At 36.6% G+C, this 22,053-nt stretch overlaps 1 protein-coding gene across 3 annotated transcripts; it reads right to left on the reverse strand.

Moving 5' to 3' along the window:
• Positions 1 to 11,556: 11,556 nt before the first annotated feature.
• On the reverse strand, positions 11,557 to 20,565 carry SNRPD1 (small nuclear ribonucleoprotein D1 polypeptide). Of its 3 annotated transcripts, none has more exons than XM_006205115.3 (4): positions 20,419 to 20,565; positions 16,020 to 16,096; positions 13,810 to 14,001; positions 11,557 to 11,736 (listed from the first exon to the last, which is right to left on the reverse strand). In XM_006205115.3, the coding sequence occupies exons 1-4, from the start codon at positions 20,430 to 20,432 to the stop codon at positions 11,660 to 11,662; spliced, it is 360 nt and encodes a 119-aa protein (XP_006205177.1). In that variant the 5' UTR covers positions 20,433 to 20,565; the 3' UTR covers positions 11,557 to 11,659. The 3 variants fall into 3 exon arrangements, with proteins under 3 accessions (XP_006205177.1, XP_072805226.1, XP_072805227.1); XM_072949125.1 differs by lacking the exon at positions 20,419 to 20,565 and adding an exon at positions 20,148 to 20,281; XM_072949126.1 differs by lacking the exon at positions 20,419 to 20,565 and adding an exon at positions 19,826 to 20,001.
• Between the last annotated feature and the right edge of the window lie 1,488 nt (positions 20,566 to 22,053).

Genomic DNA, 22,053 nt, shown 5'->3' on the forward strand with positions numbered 1-22,053 from the left:
TTATTTTTCTTATTCAAGCTGCTGGAAAGATTAAATGATATCTTTGTAATTAAATGATAGGCAGAAGTCACGCTGCATTAAAAAAAAATAAGAAAATTTAGCCTGCTTTTGATAACTGATGGGTATAACTCTCTGAAGAGGTAAAAAGAGAATATGATCCAGAGCAAAGATGCAGCCATCTTTGGATTCAGCCAAAGAAAGAACGAAGGGCCCCCTTGTCATTGTAAAGAGGGAAAGGAAAGAACCAGAAGTAGTGCAAATAATAGAGCATGTTTTCTCTCTTCCAAAACCTTCTTAACTTCAAAGAAGCTAATCCAAAGGTCCTCCTTTCCCTTCTGTTTCTGTAAGTCCTATTTCTCTAAAAGCTCCCAACCTTTAAATATTTTTTATTGACATGTCCAGTCTTCATACTACTCAAGTATGATGGCAGTGATATTAGCAATCATTTTAATTTAATATGCATTTTTTGAGTTTCAAGGTTGTACAGGATGTACTAGTATTAGGCTGTGATGTACTAGTATTAGACTGAGAAACACAATAATGGTGAAGTCAGACACATTTATGCTTTTCCATTTTACAAGGTAGATTTTGATAAGTATTACAGCAGATATACAAAGTGCGTTGGGAATACAGGAAAGAGAAAATATAATTATGATGGGATTAAGGATTAAGAGAGACTTCACAAGGAGGTAATATTTAAATGAGATCTTAAAGGAAAGATTATACTTTTTGATGTGTACAGATGGAAGCAAAGGGAATGTATAAACTAAGTTACAGAAAAGAGAGAGAAAGCAAATTAAAGACAAAGCCATTTAAATCATTTTCCTTCTGTAACGATGTTATTCTCCCAATTCCTGCAATCAGTTAACTCTTCATCCAACTTGACTTTTGGAGAGGGGATGTTTCAGTCTCAACCTTATGTCTCAGTGACCTCTGGGTGACTTCCTGCAGCTTCTTTGTACAAAGGAGAGAGGTATAAATGAAATTCTAGCTCCTCAGAGTAACAGAGGAGGATGGATACCTCTGGAGAACTCAGAGCACAAGATTTGATTTAGCAAATCTCTCTGGAGGCAGAAATTCATTTGTTGTAGTATCTCATTAGTTCCCTATCTGTCCTTCCTCTTAGTCTATGGCTAAAAAAAAAAAAAAACCAACAAGCAAACAAAAAAACACTTAAGGTGGAAGTAGTTGATATCAGGCACAAAACAAATAACCAGGGCAAATTTTAAACACCATTTGAAAATTAATGTGTATCTTTTCCCACTTTTAATTTTAAGCCATATAGGCAGAAAGAGGACAAAAGCTTGTTGTGGACATAGTTAATAGTGTACCTATGTTGAATGTACCAATAGTTCACTGTTCCACTGGCTATCTGTAATCGTGGTTTTCATCAGCACTATTTACTGGAGAGAACCAATCATAAGGAAGTGAGAGCAGGACAAAAGCTTTCTCTGATTCATAAATGCAAAGATACACTTTTTAGGTTTGCTATGTTACAAATCATATCTTTTCCCCAAATTGAACAGAATATTTGGAACCTATGTGTTTACTTGAATCAAAGGCAAACCACTGAACAAAACTGAGTTAGGTCTTGCCCATAATGTTAGAATATTTTGCAGTTAATCTATTTTAAGCCACCTACAAGGCATCTGGCAAAAGGAATTGGAAAGCCTGGCTTTTAGAAAGCCCTTTCCCTATACCCAAATCTTAAACTGAAGGCATTATAAAGTAATGTTAAAATAATTTACAATTTTCATTCATATTTAGGGTTTTCCTTTTTCCTCTGTAGACTTTCCACTCCATTTCTTCTTAACTCTATTTAAGGCATGGCTCTTGTGAGAGAATCTAACTGCTTATTTAAACCCCAGTTTTACATGGACAAAAAACAGCAGTGCCTATTATATGCATCACTAATTGGGAAATATTTCCCCCATGTTTCACTGGCTGCTTGGGAATGGGGTGGAGACCAGTCGGAGGTAAACTGTTACGGCTCTAAAATGCCTGCCTCTGTCCCCAAAATCCTCCGAAGAAAGCTCAGAGTAACTGACTTACAACCTACTCTGGTTAGCAGATATTTGGTCTTGTCCAAAATGTCCAAAAGACATTTGGTCCAAACCAAAAGGCTTTTGAAATTTGCTCTCATCCAAAAAGTTCATGAGCATGTTTGGTCTAAGCCAAATGGTTTTGGAGAAGACCAAATATCAAGGACTTTTGGCATGGATCAATATCTTATGGACATTTTGGACAGGACTAAATGTCCTGCAAAGCCTAGCTAGACTCCTGAAGTAAAATCGTTAAAAGCTTCTGTTCAGAATCCAGAATAGCTCACTCAAAGATGGGAGCTGGATGAGAGAGCTATAACATTCACCAGCCATTTCAGAAGGGCTGATTGTTATGGAGAGGGGTCACATGATTCTACAATTCCTAAAGATGCTCCATCATGGCCAAATATGCAGAAAGAGCATCCATTGATTAATTACTGAAATGAATCTGTAGAATTGCATATTATATTTCTCTAAACAGTATGATAGTGTTGAAAAAAAAATCCTGAACTTGGAATGGGAAACCAGACAGAAGATCTGCCCCTTTGGCTTATGAGCTATGAGACCTAGGAAAAGACGTTTAACCCCTCTGAAGTGCTATTAATGAATTGTTATGAGCATCAAGTTAAATATATGAAAATGTTTGTTAACCAGCAAACTGCTATTAAAAATTTAAGATATTATTAGGTGCTATTACTGTGACTGAAGTACTAAGTTAATATTTATTAGCCATGCTTTCTGAGGCTAAAGAAGGAATTTGTAGTAACTATTATTGCCCTCTCACTTCATGCCAGATACTCTTCAAAGTACCTTAAATGTATTTGTTATTTTGATCCTCCAAGCACACCTTTCATGTTTGATGGATAAGGAAACTGAAACACAGAAAGTTTGAGTAACTTTTCCAAGATCACTCAAAGAGAGAAGGGCAGAGCCAGCATTCAAACTCCGAGTATGGCTCTAGGACTCCCCTTTTCAGTCACTGTGTTACACTGCTTAAGGAGCTGTGAAGAACATTGGAATGAAAAAGAATGTGAATGCGACCTATGAAAAATTACTGGCAAAAAATTAAACTTTTTAGTTGTGTAAGCCCATTCATTATAGTAAACCTCTTTGTAGATATAAATGTCTCCTAGTGGTTCTGTTTCTTTGGAGAACCCAAGAAAGTGTATTGGTTTCTTTTGATCTACCAGTACATTAAGATTCGTATTAGCCAAACCTCTCAGCCGATGTACACTCTTTCCAGCAAGAAGGAACAAAAAGCAATTGTCAAATGCCTTATTTGTGCACAGTTAAGGGAAAATACCCAATAAAAACAAATGTTAGGCCCCTGGCTCAAATCTTAAAACTGCCAAATGAAACCTAGATTCAGATTGTACAATCTGTAGATTTAGAAGATTCACTGGACAAAAGGTAGCTGCTGAATGAGCGTTAATCTGTCCACGGATCAAGACACAAAGAGAACTGAAGCTCCAGTCTTGGAAATTCTTGTCAGTTGCCTTTCCATATTTTATTTTGGCTTCTAGAATGAAAATATTCCTTGTTGTGGAAATATTCCTTGTTTTTTTCATTTGTTTTTTATTTGTTTGTTTGTTTTTGGGGGGGTAATTAGGTTTTTATTTATTTATCTTTTAATGAAAGTACTGAGGATTGAACGCAGGACCTTGTGCATGCTAGGCATGTACTCCACCACTGAGCTATACTCTCCTCAGGCTGATTTGTTTTTCAGATGCATTTAAATTAACCCAAGAGGTTCCTCAGAGTGAAGGGCTCAGGGACAGCTCTGTCCTCAAATGGCCAGTTCTCCCACTATGAAGGCTGTTTATAATAAAGACAGAACAATCGTGGCCTAAGCTGCCTAGCAGTTCCCATCGTCCAGTACCTACTGGCAGTTCTTCCCTGCAGCCAGTAGACAAGGGCAATTATTATGAGATTATAGCAGTGATTTGGAACAACAGCTGATAGGGAAGTTTTGTTTTTGGAAGCAGATAGCTTACAAATTCTATTGGAAAATTCTATTCCAGTCATCAAGAAATTGGATGGCTTCTTACCTCCTCTCCCAGGGACAGGCTGATCTAGTGTGATGTGTTCCTTACTAGTAGTCCTGGGGGAGACATAGGTAAAAAATCTAATTGACCTTTCATTTTCCTGAGCCTCACTTTATGCAGGTGGAAATGCTGTCTTGGTTACAGTGATTTTAATATGATTGTCATATTTTAAAATACTCTTAGGGAAAAAAATTGCCAAACTCAGAATGTACACTGTTTACTTTAGTCTCTTTAATTTGGCACAACATAGATATTGCATTGCCTGTTGTTACAGCAACACAAGATATGAGTAACATCCAAATGTCGGATAATAATTAATTGTTGGTGAGGATGTGGAAATTGGAACCCTTACACATTTAATATGCTCTTGGTGGGAAAATCTTCTGGTATAGCCACTTTGGAAAACAGCCTAGCAGTTCCTCGAAGTGTTAAAGGTAGTTACCGTATGATCCAGCAGTTCCCTTCCTAGGTGTATACACAAGAGAAATGAAAATGTATGTTCACCGAACCTTGTACAGGAATGTTCATAGAAGTATTACTCATAATAGCCAAAAAATGGAAATAACCCAAATGTCTATCAGCTGATGAATGGATATCCCTAACATTGGATATTATTCAGCAATAAAAATGATTGAAGTACTGACATATGCTACCACTTGGATGAACCTTGAAAACATGCTAAGTCAAAGAAGTTAGTTTCAAAATATCATATATTATGATTCTATTTATATAAATACCTAGATGAGGCAAATTTATAGAGATGGGAAGCAGATTAACAGTTGGCTAGAGTCACGGAGAAAGGGGAGATTGTAGGGTGATGCCTAAGGGGGATGGGATTTTTTTTGTGGCAATGAAGTGTTCTAAAATCAAATGTAGTGATGGATGCACAACTCTGTAAATATACCAAAAGCCATTGGATTGTATACTTTAAATGGTTAAATTGTATGATAGGTGAATTATATCTCAATAAAGCTGATTATTTTAATCCAAATGTCAGTAAAGGGGAGGGTATAACTCAAGAGGTAGAGTGCCTGCTGAGTATGCACTAGGCCCTGGGTTCAATCGCCAGTACCTCCATTAAAAAAAAAACCCAAAACTAATATTAAATAAGTAGCCCTGATGATATCCCCCCAAAAGTAAATAAGTAAAATAAAAATAAATATAAAAAACAAATGTCAGTAAAGATTCAAGCATGCTCAAAGACTTAAAAACGAAATCTCACTGATTATGCTTCAATGAAAATGTATTAAAAAATTTTTAATGAAATTTCAGAAAAAAATTAGGCTTACAATCTAGAGGAAAAAAGTTTTATTAAAATTACTTAGAATCAGCTGTTCTAGCATATTAACTTGAACCTCAGAATATCTTCCAACACTACCATAATATAATTCTCTGTACCAGTCATATAGTTTCATTATCAATTACAAGTTATCTCGAGGTGTTCACCAAGAAGAAATACTATTTAAAGGTCTACATTCTATGGCTGTTTATTGTCATTCTTCCATGGATCCTCAGTGCCTATTCTCAAATGGCCAGTTTCCCCACATTCTTCATGGGTGTGATTCCCAGTGTTCAACAAAAATAGCCATGTTCAAACACAATTTCCAAATGCCATGTAGGAAATTTTTCTTGTCATTCTGTGCTTCAATAGACATGTCAGTGAACACCTCAGTACACTTACAACTTTACTAAAGTGAAAGGTATGACCATATGCTTCTTTTGCTAAAATGGGCAGCCAGAGGTAGCAGGGTGGGTTAACCTTGGACTGTAGAGGCCTTCAGAGGATGAGAACATAGGTTGGCCCTGTGTAGTTGATCTCAAGGAAATTTACTCCAGGAGCTCAGGAGTTGAGACCCAGCTGGCCAGAAAGACTCATGAACCACTTAGAGCAGAAGGTTGTATTGGTTTCCATTCCCATCACTCTAACTCCCAGGACCTGCATCAACAAACTACCCCAAACCTTCCTCCAATTCTGCAGCTTCATTATGTCAGGACCAACCATATCAAAAGAGGCCTAACTTACCAGTCCAATAGAAACAATGAGCTGGTTGTCCTTAGAGCCAGAACAGAAAGAAAAGAGCTTCCTCCCCACCCACCTCCTGGGGGCAGGGGGTTGGTATGGGGACATGGTCAGGGTGTGCAGTACCAGCGTAAAAGGGAAGGTTGTCAAAATTTCCAAAATGTTGTGAGCTGATTAACAGCATGTTGGTAGTTTGAAATTGCCAGGGTGGGAAGTCAGCAGTGCATCCAATTGTTAAAAATTTACTGGCACATCATAGGATGACAGTGGAAGGACATCTGAAACTCTCCTCCAACAAGCTTTAACTTTTACCGAAGATAAATACAGCAAATGTCTACCTCTTGTGCCCACAGTCACCAGTGTCATTTTCAGAGAGAGTGTAGCTGAAATGACAGTATTTAGGTTAGTATGTATTTTCCTTTAGCCAAATTTTCAAGCACAGCTTTGAAAATTATGTAATATTTTATACAAAAACAGTAAGCTGAACCATATGAAATTGAGGTTTTTATAGAGCAAAACAATCAAATATCAGCAATTTCATGATTCAACCTAAATACACCCATCACCCAGTGTCAGAAACATTAAGAACATTACCCAGTTAAAACTCATGCATCCTCTTCTGTCACACTCCCCTCCTTCCTTCGAGCCCTCAGAAGTGATTGATCTGAATTTATCTATCATTCTTGTGCGCATCTCTAAACTTTAAATGCATACGTCAGCAGGCTTAAATGCAGTGTGCATCTTCCTTGTTTATATAGAATATGTATTCTGCTACTTGAATTATTTGGTCAGTATTGTCCGAGACTCATCGATGTTGACATGCAGCTCTAGTTCATTCTGATTGATTTAGTTTACCGTATACATAAATAATTTACTTAACTCTCTTCCTATTGGATATTTAGGTAGTTACAATTTTTTTTAACTATTATAAAGAATATCGTAACATCCTTGAATATATCCCTTTGGTTAAGTGTGCAACAAGTTTTAATTTTGCATTCCCTGATTCTAGGGGTTTTAGGCATTTTTTCCCCACTTTTTTTTTTTTTCACTTCCTTCTTGTGTGAATTGCCTATCTGTTCTTTAGTCACTTTTCTTTTGGATCATCTCTTACTAATTTAAAGAATTTTATAATCTTTTTGTATAATATATATTAAGTATTTAATATATTTTATTAAATATAGTTAATATTTATTATATATTTAAGTTATATAAAGTTATAGGTTAATAATTATTAACATTTAGTTTAGTAAGTATATTTAATATAAAAGTACTTTATATTTTGGATATTAAATCCTTTATTGGTCATATGCTTTGCAAGTATCTTTTCCCTGTCTCTGGACTGCTGGAACACTTTTACAATGGCTTATTGTGTATCTCGGCAGTTGGCAAACTACAGCCTGCAAGGCAAATCCAGCCCTCTACCTATTTTTGTGGATAAAGTTTTGCTGGAACACAGCCATGCCCACTCACCTAATTATTGCCTAAAACTGCTTTGAGCAGAGTTGAAGAGTTATGATAGAGACCACATGGCACCACAAAGCCTAAAATGTTTACTACCTGGCCCTCTACAGAAGTCTGGTAACTCCAGGTTTATTCTGTAGGTGATTTACTTAACCATTCCTCTAGTTTTGGACAGAGTTGTTTTCCTTTTTAATTGAGAATATGATGAGCATTCTTATAACTAAACTTCTGTCATCTTTTCCCCCTTAAATTCAATTATTTATTTATTTTTGGGGCAGTGGTAATTAGGTTTGTTTATTTATTTAACGGAGGTACTGGGGAATTGAACCCAGGACTTTGTGCATGCTAAGCATGTGCTTTACCACTGAGCTACCCACCTTCCCCTAACCTCTTGGATTTTCACAATGAATCCTACATCAAAGTACAGAAAAAAATTTCAGACTTTTGAGGTATCTTAAACTGCTTCAAGTTTTTCAGTTTACATTCCCATTAACCTACTCCAAATTGTCTTCTACTTTCATAGCAGTAAGCACTATAAAAAGATTACCTGATAAATTAAAAATGAAATCTGGCTGAAAACTGCATGAGTATCAAGATAATTTCCTTTGATTTAAAAATGTTTGGGATCTCGTAAAGTTAAGTTCCCCCACTCTTTTCTATTTCTTTTCTAGAAAAAGATGAATCTCCTACAGCCTCTTCATTCTTCAAAATGAACATGGAACCAATTTACCACTTAAAAACATAGGGTTGTTGGACAGAGGCTTGTGTCTAAATTCTAGCTCTGCTACTTAAAAACTGGGACTTTAGGCAATACCCCACCTCTCTGGGCGTAAGTTTTCTTTCTGAAGACAGAAAACACTATCTGCTACAGAGCTGTTCTGAGAGTTAAAAGAAATAATACATAAAAGAAATAACCCATAGAACTTGGCAGAGTAACTACTCAAATATTTGTCAAATGACAGGAGTATTAACTAATATTGTCCATAAAAAATCCTTTTGGCAATTGCATTAAATCTATAATCAGAACAACCAGACAGAATAAGCATTAAATACATATTAGTTGACACACTATCAATAAAGAAGTTATTTAAAAACTCACCAAGATAATTGCACTAAACCTACAATTTGGGAGAATTCCTATTTTTACACACTGGTCAGTCTTCCCATCCTGGAATATAGTACTATTTTTTTTAATTTTATGGCTCAGGAATTTTCTAAAAAAGCTAGAACTGACTTTTGCCACTGTTCCACAAGCACTCAAAGGGGAATATTACAAAGTTCTAGAAAACATGGAAAATCCCCTTGCAGATTCACAAATGTATATTATCCTTAAGACAAAGTGGTCATGGTAACTCGTGTGACTCTACTTAAGAGCCATATTAATCACTATAATTTCTGTAGCTCATCAAATCTAAGACATAAATTTTTAGATGTACTTGTTATTTTATGTACTGTTCAGTTTTGCTTGCTGATTTAAGTTTCACATAAAATCTAAATTTGTATCATTTAAAATGCATCTCAGTATGAGACATATTAAAACACATTTTAAAAATCCATCTTAGACTAGGTGAAATGGTTAGAATTCAAGTAGTAGGATAAGATATCCTTCACTATAGTAACAAAACACATATAATACTTTGGCTAATCTTACTAAAATATGTTAAGTATGGTCATCATTAATCATTCTGTAGTTGGCAAGTCACTTTCTTGTTAAAATTTACTTTTAACTCAAAAATCAATACTGACGGTGCTGCCATGGTCCATGCATGGCCCATGCATACTTTAGAGCAGCAAAAAAGCCAGCTGATGTGCAGGTGTGCTGCCTGCTGTTCTCAGCTGAGCTGGAACAAAAAGCGACACTGCTTCTTGTTTCAGGTTGCATACTAGAAACAACTGTCCTTTTCGTAGTCTATTTAGTGCCCCATTTTTGATATTTTTGCGCTTTTGGGTGGTGATTTTGTTGTTAAAAATGGCTCCCAAGCTTGGTCTACCTAGTGTATCTAAATACAAGGCTGTGATGTGCCATTTGGAGAAAATACGTGTTAGAAAATGACACTATGTTAAATAAGGTGTTTTTAAACAAAAAATACACATAAAACGAAGTTATGTACTGATGAGTTGAAAATGCTGTGATCAGAGGCTTGTAGGAATCTAACTCTGTGTCTCTCCTGGGAGCAGTGGGTTCACCTCACTAAGTCAGGGCTCACAGCAACTGTACAGAACCCAGCGGTGAGTGACAAGAACCTGCTGCATTCGGTACCTGGAGCCTTTGCTGTTACTCTTTTGTAAACGGAATCTCATGATATAGTAACCTTACCCAAAATACAGGAAATACATAAAACTTAAAATTTTACTTGAAGACTGGTTCAGACAAATGGGACACTACCATAGAAAATAGTAAATACTGCAAAATTTCTCTTCTTTCAAATGTATACCTCTTAGTTTGTGAATCCACAATATTTTTCACATTAAATAAAGATGACCAATTATCAGACATAATTTTTTTGTTGCTGTTTTAATTGGAATGTCTCTGGAAAATGTCTGCTATTGGTTTAACATAGAAAATTCCTTTCACATGAAGAAAGTCCATTTTAAGTTTTCAGGAATCAGTGTTGTACAGTATTAAATGTTATTCTGATACCTATTATAGAGGATCATGAGAATTTTGACTATTGAATGTATTAATACATTTTAAAATACTAAGCCATTCTTGCTTTAACCTTATAATAGATTAAAATATGTTGTCAAAAGTGGTTTTCTATTATTTCACTTAGTTTCCTATCTAAACTCGTAATTAATTTCTTTACCCCTTCCCCCAAATTTCACAAATAAAATTTTAGGCTCTAAAAGATATGAGTGTACAAAAGGCAGCAGCACTAAGATCCTATATAGTTTTGGAGAGGGGGGAGATTTGTTTATTCGCTACTTATGCTGTTTGTTCCCTTCAAACCTCTCCACCTCGATGCATCACTGGGTTCCCTTGCTTTCTGCTTTCGTTCAGTTAACAGAAGCACCAACAGAGGGTAGAAAAGAATGAGATACACACACATATACATCACACACAAATGCTCTTGATCTCTCAATGTACATACTTCCCTACAAGGCCTAAACTTTTTAGATGATGATCTTCACAGAAAATTTCCTTCTCATTAAAAACAAAACCCCACATATGTGATTAAATGAAAATACAGGTTTAGTTCACCACAATCCTGTTAGGTTTTTCTTCCTTAGCATACAAATGAATGGTAGTAAGCTTTATGAGAAACCATACACTGAGAAGTGTGTTTCTCTAAATTTAACCAATTAAAGCAAAAGCAAAAACAAAACAAAACAAAACAAAACAAAACAAAAAACCTTTATTGATGAGAAAGAATTCAGTTTTGCTGTCAAATAAAGTAGGTTTTCTTCCTTTTGTTCTTAAAAGATACCTTGTAAAAGTATTTGATAAAGGAGCCAATGACAGGTACGTTCCACATTAACACGTTTCAGCGCTGCTCACAAAAGATAATCTAGTGAACATTATCTACAGTTTCAACTGAGAAGACTGCAAAATCGTATTCTACTGAGAACTTATTAAAAAATGAAACAAAACAAAATCATTAACAATGACAACAAAATCAATGAATCCTGAATTAGAAGATGACTCACCTTCCACTGAGTACCTGAGTCTCCATGGAACAAAACTCAGGAGAGTCATAGGACTTTAGCTTCTGAAGTACCAAAAAGAACTCGTTTCACTTGCAGGAAGGTTCCACAGAATGGAGTCAAAGTAAAATGATAAAATGTGTACTCAGTGCATGTGAAATAAAAAGGTGTATATTCTACATATATTCATAGGGGAAATATTTTAGTTCAAAAAAAGTAAAAGCCTGATCTAAGAATGGAATTATTTTGGGACTGCCTAGAAATAATGTTTAGCTCTTACTGTGTTAACATCATGTATATTTATGAACTATTAAAACTTAATTTGATAGTCAGTAGACAAATCTGTCCTACATTTATGTTTATTAAAAACTGACACACACAAACAAAACCTGTACAAAAAGTTTTCCAAGTCACAAATCATTTTGAAACAGAAATCTTGAGAGACATTATCGCCTAGGGCCCCCTCTTCCTCTGCCCCGGCCACGTCCTCTTCCTCTTCCTCGACCTCGGCCTCTTCCTGCAACTGAGGGAAGAGAAAAATGGTAAGGTAAATTCTCTTCTGCACCGATGTTACCTGGTCACCATGAACAGCATCTATATAGTAAAGAAAACTAACTCAGCTTCTCTCAAATGTAATCTCAGTCACCTTTTCCAACCCATTATCATGCAGAACCAAGGACTGCTGGCCTACTAATACTTTATTATAATATTTGTTTAATTTTATTTATTGAGAATTTTATCACGTTTTAAAATATTTTTTCTTTGTATCATGTCTCAAATTCACAAAATGAAATACAAATGACTTGAACCTCACACAAGATGAAAGACATCATATCAATGTGTATCAGTGTATCAATACAAACACTATGTGCCAGGCTGTTACTGAACAGAATCCAAACAAGCTGTTTAAAGCTAATAAAGTTTAACACATATTACATCAAATAACAACTTCATGACTTTTCAGGATCCTAAGTCATCTGATCTAATCATAACTCAACTCTTTAATCCATATAGCAATTTCCCTATCACCTGGTTATCCTAACTCTACTTGAATATCACAGTGAAAGAAAACTCATCTCCCAAAAGAACTTTTCATTTTTAGACATCTATGAATATTTTTTTAAAAAATCCTGACATTTCTACCCATTGTTCCTAGTCCTACCATTCAAAGCAATAGAGTAAGTTTCTCGTAAAACAGTCCTCATCCAGAGCAGTAGACTGGCCAGTCCTCTTCCCCACTTTGCAAAATTAATGATTATTTCCCTGACAGGTAGGTAGAGAGAAAAGATAAAATTAACCTAAAGACATTGAAGCACAAAGGCTTCAGATTTGAAAACACTTGCAAAGTGGATGGAAGCAAAAAGCAGAGCAGAAGGGAAGGAAGAGGGGGATTAAGTCAGTGTTTTTCAAGCTATGTGTGGCAACTTGAAATTTTTTTTAACTGAAAGAGAATGGAGGGAGGGTATAGCTCAGTGGTAGAACGCATGCTTAGCATACACAAGGTCCTGGATTCAATCCCTGATACCTCCTCTAAAAATAAATAAACAAGCCTAATTACCTCCCCCCTAGAACAAAACAAAACAAAAAGATAAAGAGAATAGGACAGGAAATTTAAGGGCATCTGCATGTATTAAGACTAAATAATTCTTCCTGAGACTTTCATTTCATTTATATGTATGAATGGGTCATGATGCAAAGTAGATTTCTTAGTGTGGGTGGAAGGCAAAAAAGTCTCAAAAATCATTGTGTTAAGTGACCACTTTAATACCAGTCCTTTTCTCCTGCCCTGCTCCTATAATGCTGGCTGCCAGGCATATATCTCTCTTGGTAGGTGACTAGAATCTTTTTCTGAGAAAGTCAGCTCCAGAAAAGACTTCCAGGTCCTGAAATTTTGGGTCTCCTCAGTGAAGAAGCCAACTCATTTTGAACCGTCCCACAGTAGGGACTACCAGCTAAGGAGTCCAGCCTCCCTTCCCAGAAGTTCTCTTTTCAGGGTCCTTCTTAAGCAACAGATGGTCAAAGCACAAGATACCAAATAAAGAGATCAAATAAAAAAAGAGAAGCCAGAAAAAAACAAACAATGCCAAGTACAGAACAAAAGACAATGACAGGAAAATAAGAGAAAAGACTCAAAATCAGTCAGAATTCTTCTTAAGAAATAATCTTAATCCAATTATTAAGAATTCCAGGGGGAAAAAAAGCAAAACAGAAGAAATCTATCAGTTACACAAGTAAATTTCTTAGCTCTAAAAAGCAAGAATATTCCTACTGAAAGGGTCCACCAAGTACCCAGAAAAACAAAATGGACTAAATGCCAAGTCATTAAGAAGTTTCAGAATACCAGGAATAAAGAGTCAATCTCCAAACCTTCCAAAGTGTGCAGGGAGCAGGGGACCAGGCTATGCACAAAGGGACAGGGAGAAAGAACAGCATCAGTCTTTTTAATAGCAACATTAGGAACTGTAAGAAACTATGCTCAAGGCAGATATAGGCAATTAAAACAAACCTGTGCTGTCTGCAAATGTTTATATTTTGAATAGTGGCTTAGGATATAACTATACCATACACAAGAGCATCTGTAATCCTTCAAACTTACCAGCTTCCCTTTTCTTAGATTTCACCTTCGGTTCAACATCCACAAGCAGTGTATCCAGAGGTAAGCTGTCTGGCAGAATAAAATACCGAATGTTATTTCCTCGAATACTTAGTGTTTCCAGCTGTACGGGTTCTCTGTTCTTCAGGGTCATTTTCACAGCTTTAAGATGTGTATTCATGCTGACATCTACACCTAGAGGGAAAAAAGAAGGCAATTATGAGAATAAGGAAGGCAACCAATTAATCTATCAGGCCACAGTTAGTACCACATTGTAGAAGAGTTCTGTCTGTTCTGCTACAGTGCAAGTTTCTATGACATAATTTAGCATAATTAGTACAACTTAGTACAACTGGTAATGATGTCAGTATAAATCAGGTCTTTCCTTCATTAGATTTTCCCTAGCATGTTGTTTTGCAGAGTTAGGTGAGCTTACAGCAAGCCATGCAGGAACCCTGCCTGGTACACATGCCTTATTCTTACTGTTCCCATGTGTCCGCCTCCTATCTCAGGGTGGGCAGTGCTTACTGCGTGGCTCTCCCACTGTCTCCCTAACTACTTACACCCCATTCCCCCAAGCTCTCTTCATCTTTGTTTAAAAACTAAAGTCCTATATATATTGCGGTATTTGTCCTTATTAGGAATTTGATATATCTTATAAACTATGCTTTAAAAAAAAGAATGTTACTGTTTTTGTTAATACTTTGATTACCAAGTTGCACAGGTTTTGAGTGGTCTGCCTCAGACTATATTTTCAATTATGCCACTATTTTTAGTATGAGATTCTACAAAATAAAAGCAAGGTTTTCTTGGATGAATATATGGCACTATAGTAGGAATACCTGATTACTGGAGCCTTTACCAGCATGTCTCAACAAATAGGATAACTAAGATCTATTTTATTTCTGTCCCTAGAATGTTAAGACCAGAAAACATGAATTCTCTCAACTTTTCACCTCAGATTTACTGATCTTATTACTAATTCTCTATCTTCTTCTTTCCCAAAATTAATACATTCAATCTCACTGGGGAACCTGATACACAAGGAAGAGGGAGAAATAAGATTCATGAGCTCCTTCTATGATCCAGGAACTGTTTAATCCTCAATGTCCCTAAGGTAGACAGTATGATTATCCCTATTGTGAGGACTAAAACATATATTCATACAGGATATAAGAAACTTGTAACAGTAGTTATAGGGAGTGGCGGCGAGGGGAGATTAAATTCTTACTAGATTTCACTCTCCCGATTTACTGATATTTTCCTCCTGGGACATCATTTAAGTGCCTACTGTATGTGAGGCAAATCTTGCATTACATTATTTTTGTGTCTTCCATCAGTAGATTGAGCTCCTAAAAAGCAGGAAGAACACTCTGCTTCCTCCACAACATGTAACACAGGCCTCAGAATACAGCAGACTAAATCACTGTTTAAATCATGAAATTTTAACAGGACAGCAATTCCATTTCCTCAGATATGATTAGACTGTATCAAAACCACCAGTTCAATACTGTATATTTCTCTTGTTCACTCTGATGCTGGATCTACACGTTAAACAACTATTCATAAAATTACAATTTAAGTATTTCAGAGAGTAGAATGGGACTGTATGCTAGGACAGCATTTTCTTTCATCAATTCTTTTGAAAAATTTACACCTACTACGAGTGAAAAATCACAATGGCTTTAAGTATAAAACAGCATATCATACATAGAGTATCATCAAAGCAAAGAATTAGACACATAAGAAAAAAGACAAAGAATATAGTCTAAAAAGTTATGCTAACAGTGACTGTCTTAAGTAAAATCATGGGTCCTCACCACCCTCTCCCCATTTCTCCCATATTTTTTACCCATGATAATCAGACATGGAAACCCCATCCTCTTATCTTCGAGGACTTTATAATCTAACAGGAAAGACAACATTCTAATAAAAGTAATATGTATTTTGGAAGATGCAACATTCCAGGGGACAGATATAGGCAAAAGCAGAAAAGGCATAAAAGCAGGGAAACAGTGCACACATTTAAGGTGGGGAATCCAGTTTGGTCTTAGCTCAGGAATTTAAGGTGAGGCTTAAGTAAGGTAAGCAAAATAATCCAGATAAAAGGAAGGTGATTTGTACTATATAATGTTCATTAACCAAACAAAAGAGTTCTGGCCTCCAAGTGAAAGAGGAAGAAAAAAGGTGTTAATGTAGTCCAACCTCCATACCTGTGATTGTTCCATGGACTTGTGTTCCATTCTTTAACTCAATGGTTACAGTTTCGTGACTCAATTTCATCAAAAATCTATAGACAGTAGGAATAAAATGATAAATGTTCAACACTTTAAAAACATGTTTATTAAGTCAAAGGATGAAATTTCTAGATGTTGATAATCAGCTACAGATGCCATCTGCATCAATTCCTATTAATAATCTGCATAACAATTTCGGCTTTCTCTGAATGATACCCTTAACATTAATGAAGGAGCATAACAGAAACTGTCGTTTGGGCATTTCTGATTCTCTAAGCCATTATATACTTAACCTCTGAGCCATCTAGGTCTTCATACAGATCCTGAAGTCATTATAAGCCACAAAATCGAAATCAAGAAATTACATAGATAAAGGTGGTCAGAAAGTACAAACTTCCAATTATAAGATATGTAAATACTGGGGATGCAACATACAACATGATGGCTATAATTAACACTGCTGTATGGTATGCTTTGAAAACTGCTAAGAGACTAGATCCTAAAAGTTATCATCATGAGGGAAAAAATCCATTTTTTTCTTTTTTCTTTTGTATACATACGAGATGATGGATGTTAACTTAGTTTGGTAATCATTTCACAGTGTAGGTAAGTCAATTTATTGTGCTGTACACCTTAAACTTACAGTGCCGTATGTCAACTGCATCTAACAACAACAATGAAAAAAACAAAATAAGGCTAAATTATAATTGGTAAAAGATTATACACTTATTGTATGTGTATAAATAAGATAAAAGTCTCCTTTTCTAACTCCCTCCATGTATGTGGGGATATTCTTCTAGACCATTTTATTCAATTATAAGCATTTACTTAAGATTTACTTTTACATTAATCAGGCCATACTTTAATGGCTTCTATAACTTTTAGTTCTCATTTAGCAGTTTATATTAGCGATAGTTATGCAAACCCTCAGCAAGTTCACTTATGCAAATCTTCACCAACACTGTCACCAATCTTTTTTTGGTCGATTTGATAGGGGAAAAAAGGCAATTTACTTTTCCCTATTACTTGTCGACTGTCTCTTCCTGATATTTCTATATTTGTTCTGTTAATCTGTGCAATGTGAGGTAGGAGCCTGCCTTTCTGATCTTCCTTAATTGGATAGCCAGGTGCCTCAATAACTGAATACTTGTCCATTCCCCACTTCGGATCCAGTCTTCTGCTCCCTACTTTTTATTATGAAACATTACAGACGAAGTTGAAGGGTTCACAGTTGTTAAAATGTTACCATTTGTGTTTCCTCTGCCCCAACACACAACTTACACTTTCACCATAATAATCTGCAAGCAAACTGCAGGCACCTCAGCATGCATTTTCCAATGAAGGCATTCTCCTATATAACCTTAATACATCACACTCTTATCTAGGAAAATGAACAATAATCCTACAATATGACCTAATATGCAGTTCATATTCAAAATTCCTGGTGTATAGGAGGTACTTTGTACACCCTATCATAGCATCTATGACTCCAAACAGGATCACCTATTTCCCACTCCACCTCCTCCACTAGACTATTGTTGAGCATAAGGATCTCAATGAGCTTTATATCTAATCCTGGCTTGTAACAGGCACTAAATAAGAGTTGGCTGACATGTTTCAATCATTAAAGGGAAGCCAGCCTTAAAACACTTTTTAATTGGTATAGACAGCCATCAGAAAAAGGAGAAATTACTTGGTCTAGGATAAATCCTAAACTTGTACTCATAATAAAGAAATAAACAAAAAAACAACAAACAAACAAACAAGAAAGAACCATGTGTTGAATCCCTTTCTTGTCCATATTTGCTGTCAAGGAAAAAGTCTCTTAATGAATTGGTAATGCTTATTTCACCAGACAAGAATTCTTTAACTTAGCTGCAAATTTAATAACCATGTATAACTATATTAGCTTAGAATTTTTAACTAATAGTTCCTTGCCATTATCAATTTTTAAAAATTTTACTTTAATTGTCCCATTCAGCAATACTTTTACTTTTTATAAAATTTCTTTCAAATCATGTTTAGAAATAGGCAGGATTCAAGTAAAAATAAAATACTTTAGTGATCAAGCAGTCTATCATATAGAAATAAAAGGAAAACCAGAAAGTAAGCAAAAAGGCCTCTGAAACAATCAAAATACACTTCATCAAGTCCAAGGATTTTTTTTTATAAACAATATTTACTGGTAGAGTAGATGCTTAGCATGCACAAAGTCCTGGGTTCAATTCCCAGTACCTCTGTTTAATTTCACTGAGGAGAACTACTGAAGGGTTTTCATCAATGGAGCAGAATGCCATGGTCATATTCACCTCGGAAGACAAATTAGGTGGCTAGAGCAGTATATAAAGTTACAGTAATCAATACATAGGAACAACAAACAGATCAATGAAATAGAATACAGTCCAGAAACAAACCCACATTTACGTAGTCAATTTTCTACTATGGTCCAATGGGACTGCCAGGGCAAAGGAAAGCCTTTTCAATAAATGATGAAATTCATAATAATGGGGATTTATATTCCACAATAATATGGAATAACTAGAAACCCATATAGATAAATGAACCTGGACCCCTACTTCACATCACTTATCCAGAAAGATCACAGACCTAAACATAAAAGTTAAAAATATGAAGTTTTTAAATGAAAACATAGAATAACTTTACATGGTTCAAGAGTAAGAAAAATTTTTTTGACAGTACATAGAGAGCAATAATCACAAAAGAAAAAGCTGGTCAATTAAGACTGCCTCAAAATAAACTGCTCACCAAAAGACATTGTTAAGGAAATGAATAAGCAAACCACAAACTGGGAGAAACTATATCTGACCAAGGATTAGTATGCAGGCTGTATAAAAGGTTCCTACAACTCAGTAATAAAAAGAAACAAAGATCAAAAGGAAACATGTCACAAATATATACTAATGGCCACCATACAGGTGAAAACGTGCTCAAAATCATTAATCATTAGGATAATGCAAATTAAAGACATAACAATACACCACTTCACAAACACTAAAATGGCTAAAATGTAACTAACAACAAATGCTGGAGAGAGTGTGTAGCAACTGGAATTCTAACATACTGTTGGTAGGAGTGGAAAATGGCACAACCATTTCGGAGAACAGTCTGGGCACTTTCTTATGAAACTAAATATATACCTATGCTATGATCTGGCAACTCCAATCCTAAGTATTTACCCCCACCACACACACACAAAAAGTCAAAAAAGACTTGCACAAAAATGAAATGTACGAAGCAGTCTTAAAACGTATAACTTTAAAACGTAAAGTGTACAGCTATTCATCAATAAAAAGAAACAAATTACCGATACAAACCACAAGGTGGATGAATCTCAAAAATATGCTGAGGAAAAGAAATTTTACACAAAAAGGATGCATACTCTTAAGATTCCATATGAAATCCAGTGCAAGTTAAGCTATGGTGGAAGAAACCAGTTCTCTTTGGGGCTATGGGACGACAGACCGACTAGGAAGGGCTTGAGGAAACTTTCTGAGGTTTTGGTAAAGTTCGATACCCAAACCACTAAATAAGTCTTCTGTAGGCTCAACTAACCGACCAAGTTAAACACAGGAAGAAATAAAAACGTACCATTATCTGTATAATCAGCCAAAAAATACGGAAAAGTGATTCTACCCCAAGTTGGGAGATTTTTCCTAAATCGAAGGCCTATTTTAAAGGGGGTGTGTAGGCTGAATAACCTTAAGTCTAGGGAGTAACAACAAAGAAAAAAAAAAAAACCCACCACTAAAACAACAACTTACGGAGTCAGAAGTCCACCCCTGATTTAAAACATTTTGTAATTGTGTTTCGTTATTTCCAGATACAGCTTATTTCCCACTACAGCGTCTAAATAATCTTTTAAGTGCGATGGTAGTTTAATCAAAGAAAAAAAAAGTATTAATCTAAACTATTTACGCATGGATACAGATTTTCTTTATGTCTCCCACGTTCTCAGGCATCGTAGGCCTAGTTATATTTGCCGGCTCCTGAGTCAGAAAAGTAACCCAGACTAGAGCACAAGTTCTACTCGAAATGAAAGTCGGCAAGTAACCGAAAGTAAGAGCTGTAAGCCTGGCGCCGCACCTTTAAGGCCTCTAAGACACTAGGTGGGAAGACACGGCCTGGCCCTTACTTCCACCTCTTGAAAGACAGGTGGGATCCCCGGAGGAAGCCAGTCTGAAGCCCCGGTCCCAGAGCCCGCGGCGGCGCCGCCAAGATGGGGCGGGAGCGGAGGGCGCCAGAGGCCGTTAGGAGGCCGCGCGCGCACGCGGTTTTCGCGCTTCTTAAATCTGGGGCAGCCCAGCCTCTCGCTCCCGGCCCAGACCGTCTCCACCCCGCCTGGTCACCTCCTCACCTCACGAGCTTCATCCTCGCGGCGCCGGCACCCCTTCGGCCCAATAACGCACAAACCCCGACAACCGTGGGCCGACCGGCTGGCAGTATGAATGGCCGGAAACGCTTTTTCCTTGCGCTCCGACGTAAAGAGCGCGCGGGGCGCTGAAGACGCACGGCGGAAACGTCGAGGCCGCGCTTGGCACACTCGCTTCCGGCTTCGAGGAGCGCCACTGCGTCCACTGGCGGCTGGAGGTATGCCTTGCAACTGTTGAGGGCTTCTAGGGCTAGTTTAGGAGGGAAGTTCCTTTTAACAGGGAGGTTTTAGGAGATGAAATCCCAATTGCGGGCATGGCAGGTTCGGTGTATTTTATGCAGCAAACATACCCATGAATGAAGGGAACTTCTGGGAGAAGCCCAGAGAACCAGGCTAATTCTGTCCCAACACCAGGAATCTTAGCATTACTTAATGTACCTGAAGAAAATCATACAATTTAACTGATTATTTTTACTTTAAATTCTGGTCACAAACCTCAAAACGGTACCCTACACTGCACAGAGATGGTGTTATGTTTCTTTAATAAGCTCACAAACTCTTTCGTACTTTCTTCTCTCCCTCTAAAACCTTCCACAGTCCCTCCCCCAAATCACTAACGTTTCCCACTTTGAGAAAACAGAAGCCATCCATCTGTTCCCCTATCTGTGACAAGGGTAGATGTATTGTTGCTCCTTTTGAAGGCAAATTCCTCTTCCTCATAGTCTGGATCCCATCTCTCATTTTCTCAAGAATTGCACTTGTTCAGTTAACCTCTTCAACTTGAATCATCAGTTCCTCCCTCTCTACTTGCTTTTTCAATCAACATACAAATTTATCTTGATAAATTTGGTTGATAAAGTTGCTACAATCCATCAAGCTCACTCTCCTCTCCAGATTTTTGTACTTTCAGTACTTCAATCTGGCTAACATCTACTCATTCCCTCTCAGGTATGTGGGGCTAGAATGATTAGTCAATGTGTTAGTGTGGGTCTCCTGGAAGATGGCAAAATGAAATGTCATTGTTAGTTGATTGATACCAAGTTGTTGTAATTTTTGTTTTTACTTTCTAGCTTGCTTTTTTTTTTTAATAATGATTTTTACTCTCTCATAGTATAAAACTGTCAAGAGTCCTGAAAGAGGGGGTAAGGGTAGAGCTCAATTGGTAGAGCACATGCTTGGCATACACAAGGTCCTGGGTTCAATCCCCAGTACCTCCTCCAAAAATAAATAAACCTAATTACCTCTTCCCCGTCCAATTAATTAAAAAAAAAAAAAAGAGTCCTGGAAGAAAGTCAGCAAGAGTGGAGCAACATGGAAAAAGCCTTTGTTTGCTGCTAGCAGGAGGGTCAGTCTGAAGGTGAGACTACTCTGTCTCCTGCGAGTTAGCAGAGGTTTTATAAATTACAGGCTTTTAGACTAGTTATAAGAAAGAAAAAGAACAAGGAAATGAGAATGCAATGTGTGGGGCAATGCAACTATTCCATTATTTTCAGAAGTCGATGTCCTAAAAATAAGCAAGTGCAAAAAAGTACATGCTGCAATTTGGAGTCAGCAAGGAAAACAATTTAAACAAATTCAGGAAACTGCATTCACAATTTTGAGTTTAGCAAGAGAATTTAC

The sequence above is a fragment of the Vicugna pacos genome, chromosome 24, assembly GCF_048564905.1.
Source record: "Vicugna pacos chromosome 24, VicPac4, whole genome shotgun sequence".
NCBI classification, from domain to species: Eukaryota; Metazoa; Chordata; class Mammalia; order Artiodactyla; family Camelidae; genus Vicugna; species Vicugna pacos.